Raw genomic sequence first — 8113 nt, 5'->3', positions numbered from 1 at the left:
GGAATCACCATTCTTCGTCATTTTTAGAAGCTCCTCCTCTGTACCATGCTGTCTTTTCTAGAAGGCCCACAGTCCTATGTTCCCAACAACCTGGTGTCAGATAGCCATTCAAATAGAACATTCTGCCTCCCTGGTTTCAAGCGATTTTCTTGGTAACGCTAAGTGTTGGTCAACACGGATCTGGCTTGGATTTTGCTCTGTGTGGTGTCAGGGTGCGAAGTTTTGTCAACGCATCACATTTTTTCACTCTAGCAATGCTTTGTTTCACTGTCTTATCAAGGCACTCATCTTACACTTGCAGCCACCTTCGCCTTTCTGACGTGCTCTGCTGTGGCAGCCCCGTTGCTAACAATTTCAGGGTTTAATTAGCTGAGACACAGAAACCATTTCCCCCTTAAATTCCCAGACAGTGATTTGGCAAAATGAGATCTACTAGATTAAGGGTAAAGATGGAAAAGAAAGAACAGATTAGGTGTCATTTCACGTTAATTGGGTGTTATTACGTGAGAACAGTGAATGTTTCACTTCGTTATTTCCAGTTCAAATCGTTAGTGCAACTCGAGCAGAGATATAGGAATAGGAGAAATTACATAAATATTCTTTGAAAATTTTTTATTTTGAAATATACACACATAAAAAAAAGACTGGGGCAAAGATTCATCTGCTTGCCATTTGCATCATACTAGCTCCCCCAACTAAGAGTTTTCTTGTGTTATAAAGTAAAGCAATTCTCTGTCATGAATTTCTTTCTTTTTCAGGGACTCACATCAAAATATTTAAGAATCCTAGTAGGCCTATGGGCCTGGCACAGAAAACTTTTATGTAAAGTTTATCAGATAGAGTATTTGGGAGTGGGAGGATCCCAGGGGGAGAGAAAATTATTAATGAAAAGTACCAGGCAGGTTAAACTCCCACCACTCAATATCCTAGTGGTTCCAGGAAGGTTCTGCCTATGTTTTTCCTTCATGTCTTTCATATTTAGAGAGGACTTTTTTCTTACTGAACAAAGTGAATCTGTTAAATAATAATTCAGCTCCCCACTTATACTTATCAACAATAAACAAGTGTCAAATTAGAACACATGATAAACATGAGATGACAGTGGTGTTCTGGCAAAGACAAATCCAACGATGAAACTTTATAGCGGGTAAACGTATGATTTTCATCAGATTTTTTTCTCAGATTCTGAATACATATTCCTGTTAATGTTTCTTTCTGCTCAAGGAGCCCAAAGAGAGAGCACTTTTAAAGAAAGTCAGGAGGGTAAGAAAACCATAAGGAATAGAGAATCTGGGGTAAGGGAGGAGGTCCATGGGCTTCTTCTCTTCGGCATCCTCACCAAGTTATATACAAGTTTTTCATATGGGATCTTACTTGTATATCTTGAAACTTTCTCACTAAAAGCATGCTCCACTAGCTACCAAGTTTCAAGTCCAGTCTGATCTGTTAGGTCACAACAAATGTCTCTATGGCATCACTGAGCTTGTTTGTGATCGAACTAGAATGAACTCGGTGTAACATGGAGTTACTCTGGTTCCTTGGCATGGGGCTCTGGCATGGCAGAAGTAACATTTTAACTGTTAGCAGGAAAGGAAAGAAGTTCTCAGTCATTGCAGCTCTATTCTTAGAGAAGTGTCCGCACCTGGGGCTCTCCCCAGAGAGAGGGGCACACCCCCGTCTTGCAGGACTCTGGGCCCCAGGAGGTTGCATTTCCTCCTGTGCTCAGAGCGCCTCTTCTACCCGCTCTGCTCAGGCTTAGAAGTGGATATTCCCATTTTATTGTTTTTGTGCATTTTTAACACCCGCTGAGGCGGCCTCCACCGCATGTTGAGTTGCTATCGGCTGGGCCGTCCAGGTTATCTCTGGAGGTACCACTTACTGTTTTTGTTAGTGCTTTGGTTACAGAGATGTACAAGTTTTGCGAGGTTTACTAGTACTTACATTGCTTACAGTACAGTACTAGTACTGTAAGCAATGTTCTTTTTAATGAACATTTTTACAGAATGCATCATTTTTCAGGAACATGTATCTTGTATTATAATAGAAATCCTGTACTTTGTTATACTTAGTGGATGCTTAATAAATGCTGACAGATTATTCATAAGTAGTTAACTATATCACAAGAATTTTAAAAAGCGATTCCAAGGAATGACTGTGTTGACAGTGAACCAAATTACAAGATCACTTGACTTTTCTAGAATATAAATCTTTAAAAGTCATTATAATTTGCATGATATAGTTATCACTACTATTTTAGAGAAACAGAAGCTAACTTTTCATTTTCAAAGATTGATGAACAATCATCCATTAGCTCCTGAAGCTGAATAACAGGAAACTGTACTCGTTTTTCAAACCATTTGGCAACTGTAAGAAGCTGCTGGTCACAAAATGCACGTCCAATAAACTGTAGTCCAACTGGCAACCCTTGACTTGAGAGGGCCATAGGGACACTCACTGCTGGCAACCCTGAGGAAAAGAAAGTGACCCATTAAATGTTGATTAATTCTCCACCCTAAGATGCAGAGACCTCTTGCACTTTCCAGTGCCAGTAGGTACAAGACAAGGTTAATAAAAAAGAATCACAAAAATTATATGTACACTCCTGTATCTTCCTTTGTTCACTTAATATATCTTAGAAATCACTGTATATCTGTTCACAGAGACCTTCTTCATTCCTTTTTTATAGCTGCATAGTATTCCATCACGTGCTTTTACCATAATTGATTCAACCATTCTTCTGTGGTTGGAGATTTTGGTTGTTTTCGGTATTTAGCTATTTCATGCTAAGTCCCAGTGAATTACCTTGTGTATTTTTCTGGTATTCCTGAACGTTTCTAAGCTGAAGAGGAACTGTTTCATCAAAAGATAAATGCATATGTAATTAGATATTTTGCCAACTTTCCCTCCAAAAAAGTTGTACCTTTTCAACTCCTATCAGCAAAATGAGTGTTTTCCTACAGCCTCACCTATAGAGTGTGTTGTTGAGTTTTTGAATTTTTGCCAATTTGTTAGATGAAAAATAGTAATTCATGGTAGTTTTAATTTTGGGGAAGAGAAAGTAGGAGAGCCTGGGACATCTTGTTATGCCATAAAATAAGAAAGTTTTCAAAAATTAATGGGGGCTGGTCTAAAGGATACACAACTGTTGGTTAAATTTGAGCATCAAAAATAATGACAGTTAATTACTTATAATACATTGAATTTTTTTAAAGTAAATTTAAAAATTATTTTTTCTTTTTTAAAATTAATTTATGTATTTTTTGGCTGTGTTGGGTCTTCATTGCTGCTTGTGGGCTTTCTCTAGTTGTGGTGAGTGGGGACTACTCTTTGTTGTGGTATACAGGCTTCTCATTACGGTGGCTTCTCTTGTCGCAGAGCATGGGCTCTAGCCACGTGGACTTCAGTAGTTGTGGCACATGGGCTCAGTAGTTGTGGCACACAGGCTCAGTAGTTGTGGCTTGCGGGCTCTAGAGCACAGGCTCAGTTGTTGTGATGCACGGGCTTAGTTGCTCCGTGGCATGTGGGATCTTCCTGGACCAGGGCTCGAACCCATGTCCCCTGAACTGGCAGGCGGGTTCTTAACCACTGTGCCACCAGGGAAGTCCCATGAAAGCTGTTCTTTAGAGAAGGCTGCTAGCTAACATATGTAGAAGGAATGATAGAAAAGTCAGCATTTTGTAATTCTCTAAGTAATACTTAATTCAGGCAAGGATCATCAATAGATGCTAAAAGTGGGTTCAAGTTTATTGGGAAACACTGTCTCAAAGTATCACATCACCAACTGCTTACAAATGACAAAAGGAAAATGTGCCTTTAAAAGGAAAATATCTGGTAGTTACTTCCTTAACCAAGGGATTAACTTAGCTTCCAAAAGTGGGACAAACTGATATTTAACTGTTTCTTGACATGAAGCATATGTAGTATTTGTACCAAAAATGTTTAACTCAACCCAATCCTGAGGAAACAATCTGACAAATTCAGATTACAGATGGGATATCCTACAGGTCAAGCAGACTAGACTCCTCAAAAGAGTCAATGTAACTTAAAACAAAAATTTAAAAAGGGGGGGGATTTCTTATCAGTAACTATGCAGGCCAGAAGAAAGTAGCAGGGCATTTTTTAAGTGCTAAAGAAAAGAACTGTCAAATCAGAATCATATATCCAGCAAAAATAACCTTTAAAAATGAAAGGAAAATCAAGACATTCTCAGAAGAAAGCTAAGAGAACTGGTTGCCAGCAGACGTACCCTAAAAGAATGGCTAACTGTTCTCCAAACAGAAAGCATATGGTAGAACAAAGGATCTGATACATCAGGGAGAAATGAACACAGTAAATAAAAGTATAGATAAATACAACAGACTTTTCCCTCTGCCCTTGAGTTTCCTACATTATGTTTGATGATTAAAACAAAAATTGTAATAGTCTGATGTGGTTCAGACTGTTACAGAACACAGAGAACTGGGCAACGGTTCTAGACTTTAAAAGATATCATAAGCAAATATAATATATCGGGGAAAAACACCCTATAAAAGGCATTTTTGGTACAACTGAGGAAAGTTAAAAATGAACTGTATTTGGAATATTATTGTATTTGTGTTAGTTTTCTTAGGTGTGATGATGGAATTGTGGTTACGTAGGAGAATGTCTTTATTCTTAGACGATTCATGCTAAAGTATCTAGGGGTGAAGTAACATGATGTTGAAACTTTCAAATTATTCAAATAAAAGCTAAGAGTGTGTGTGCGTGTGTGTGTGTGTGTGAAAGAGAGAGGAAGCAGAAAGCAAGTGAGGCAAAATGTTAACAAGGATGAATCCAAGCAAAGGACATATGGGTATTATACGACTTCTTCAACTTTTCTGTAGGTTTGAAAATTAATGTATGTGTGTGTGGTAAGTGCAAGCCAATAAATACACACATGCACCCACAAACACACATTCCTAAGCATTCCAGAAGGACAAGCTACTGTGTTTAGGGAACAATCTAGCTAGAACCTAAGTCGAAGACCAGGGTGTCTACCTAAAAATTTGAAGAAAACCAGAATGTTCTTGAGGGATCCTCACCTGCCATATTTACAGCCTGTGTAAAAAAATCATCCTGGGCACTTCGTGTTCTATTGTCTTCTCTGATGAACTCTGTGTGTGGTATTGCCTCACTCAAGGTGGTAGGAGTTAGCAAGACATCCACTCCAGAGTTAAAAACATTCACAAAATCACGAGCAATGAGTCTTCTCACCTTCTGTGCTTTGACAAAATAATTCTCATAGTTTCTGTGGAAAAAAGTAGATGACACTTTAAAGGCTTTTTGTTATTTCTTTGAATCAATTCTCATGCATAAGGCTTGTTAAAAAAAAATAGATGACATTTTAAGGGCTTTTTGTTATTTCTTTGAATCAATTCTCCAGCATAAGGCTTGTTAAAGAATCACTGGATTCTTGGCCTGCTGGAGCAGACACCTAAGATTCCTAACACATAAAAATGAATTTTGTTCAACCGCACGGTTACTCTAAAAGTTTGTGTATCTGGAATTAATTAAAAATCACCAGTAGATGCAATTCTGCACATATAATCACAAAATATTAACATTGCCAGGGACATCATTAAACCAGAACATTCATTTTCAGGTGAGGAAAATCAAGTACATAGCAACTAAATGACTTTCCAAAGGCTGCAAAGATTGACAGGGGTAGAGGAAGGACTAGAACTTAGGTCTCTGGAGGCTCATTCCAATCCTTTCTATTATTATAATGTCCTATTTCATCTATAGTTATAATTATTATAAGGACTCTGAAGTTTTCGAAAATTCTAACATGCCATCAGAATTAGACACTAGAAAGCATTGCTCTGGAAACAGTAACTGGGGAAAGTATGCAGTGTTTGCAATTTTGTACTTTACAGACAGGTATAGCCCAGGAATGGAAATGTGAAATTCATGAAAAGATGCTTCAGGCCTGCCTGCTGAATGGGAGAAGATATTTGCAAATGCTATTATCTGATAAGGGGTTAATATCCAAAACGTGCAAAGAACTCATACAATTCAACATCAAAAAAATAAACAACCAATTAAAAAATGGGCAGAGGCCCAGAACAGACATTTTCCCAAAGAAGACATACAAATGTGCCAAGAGGCACATGAAAAGATGCTCAACCTCACTAATCATCAGAGAAATGCAATTCAAAACTACAATGAAATATCACCTCACACCTTTCAGAATGGCGATTATCAAAGACAACAAATAACAAATACTGGCAAGGATGTAGAAAAAAGGGAACATTCATGCACTATTGGTGGGAATGTAAAGTGGTGCAGCCACTACGGAAAACGGTATGGCGATTCCTCAAAAAATTAAAAATAGAATTACCACACAATGCAGCGATTCCACTCCTGGGTATTTATCCAAAGAAAACAGAAACACTAATTTGAAAAGATATACGCACCCTTATGTTCATTGCAGCATTATTTACAATAGTTAAGATTTGGAAACCACCTAAGTGTCCATCAGTAGATGAATGGATAAAGATGTAGTATCAATACATATAAAAAATGGAAAATCAGCCATAAAAAAGAATGAAATCTTGCCATCTGCGACAACACGGATGGACCTAGAGGGTATTATCCTAAGTGAAATAAGTCAGAGAAAGATACTTGTATGATTTCACTTATCTGTGGAATCCAAAAACCAAATGAACAAACATAACTAACAGAAACGGAGTCACAGATAAACAAACAGGTGGCTGCCAGAGAAGAGGGGGGTGAGGGGCAAGGAGAGAAACAGGTGAAGGAGATGAAGAGTTATAAACTTTCAGGTATGAAATGTACAGTTTGGGGACTACAGTCAGTAATTATGTAATATCTTTGTATGGTGACAGATGACAACGAGATTTATCATGGTGATCATTTTGAAATGCAGAGAAATAGCAAATCACTATGTTGTGCACCGGGAACGAACATAACGTTGTAGGTCAATTGTACTTCAAAAACAAACTCACAGAAAAAGAGATCAGATTTGTTGATACCAGAGGCGGGGTGTGGAGGGAGGGGGAATTGGATGAAGGTGGTCAAAAGGTACAAACTTCCAGTTATAAAATAAATAAGTACTAGGGATATAATGCACAACATGATAAATGTAATTAACACTGTTGTATGTTGTACACAAACGTTGATAAGAGAGTAAATCCTAAGAGTTCTCATCATAAGAAAAAAATTTTTTCTCTTTTTTTTTTTTCTTTTTTTTTTCGGTACGCGGACCTCTCACTGCTGTGGCCTCTCCCGTTGCGGAGCACAGGCTCCGGACGCGCAGGCCCAGCGGCCATGGCTCACGGGCCCAGCCGCTCCACGGCATGTGGGATCCTCCCGGACAGGGGCACGAACCCACGTCCCCTGCAGCAGCAGGTGGATTCTCAACCACTGAGCCACCAGGGAAGCCCTATTATTATTTTTTATTACCACAATTAGTTTAGTAAACATCTATCATCTCATATAGACACACCATTAAAGAAATAGGAAGAGGCGCAGTGGTTGAGAGTCCGCCTGTGAGCCATGGCCGCTGAGCCTGCGCGTCCAGAGCCTGTGCTCGGCAACGGGAGAGGCCACAGCAGTGAGAAGCCCGCATACCCCCCCCCCCACACACTAAAGGATATGGTTATTCCCCACCCGCCCCCCAAAAGAAAAAATGCTTATTTTACTGAAAAGATTAAGGAATTAGCCAGACATAGGCGTGACTATAAGTCAATGATGCAAAGAAAGGGAAAAAGAAAATACTCCTTAGATCCTCCTGCAGCTGTTAATGAAGGTGGCAAAAGTATTAACCATTCTAACTTCAGTTTCCTCACCTGAAAAATGGATATAACAACTCCAGTCTTTCTGGGGACCAAATACAATGAGATAAAAATGTGAAATCTTTTTTATCCCAGAAAAATGCTATAGAAATATCAGATGTCCTTATCATCATTTGACCACAGGATCTATAGGGAGATGAATGCAGGCGTCACGTATAATTTACCCAACAGCTGATGGCTTAAATAATGTACTAACAATATCTTTTAATAAAAGATCAAATACTTTTTTAAACTTCTTCCTACTTTAAATATGGTTCAAAAGGCCAACTTCTGCTTCC

The 8113-nt window shown here is 38.6% G+C and overlaps 1 protein-coding gene across 1 annotated transcript in view; it reads right to left on the bottom strand.

Moving 5' to 3' along the window:
• Positions 1 to 597: 597 nt before the first annotated feature.
• QRSL1 (glutaminyl-tRNA amidotransferase subunit QRSL1) overlaps positions 598 to 8113 on the bottom strand; it is a 32584-nt gene continuing 25068 nt past the window's right edge. The window contains exons 10-11 of the mRNA XM_059083848.2: positions 5061 to 5266; positions 598 to 2466 (exon numbers count right to left, since the gene is read on the bottom strand). Of these exons, the coding sequence (XP_058939831.1) occupies positions 2249 to 2466; positions 5061 to 5266 (424 nt within the window). The 3' untranslated portion in view covers positions 598 to 2248. The remainder of the gene's footprint in view (positions 2467 to 5060; positions 5267 to 8113) is intronic.

The sequence above is a fragment of the Kogia breviceps genome, chromosome 13 (assembly GCF_026419965.1).
Source record: "Kogia breviceps isolate mKogBre1 chromosome 13, mKogBre1 haplotype 1, whole genome shotgun sequence".
NCBI lineage: Eukaryota > Metazoa > Chordata > Mammalia > Artiodactyla > Physeteridae > Kogia > Kogia breviceps.
The sequence above is the reverse complement of the archived record's forward strand: the minus strand, read 5'-3'. Positions and strand labels throughout refer to the sequence as shown.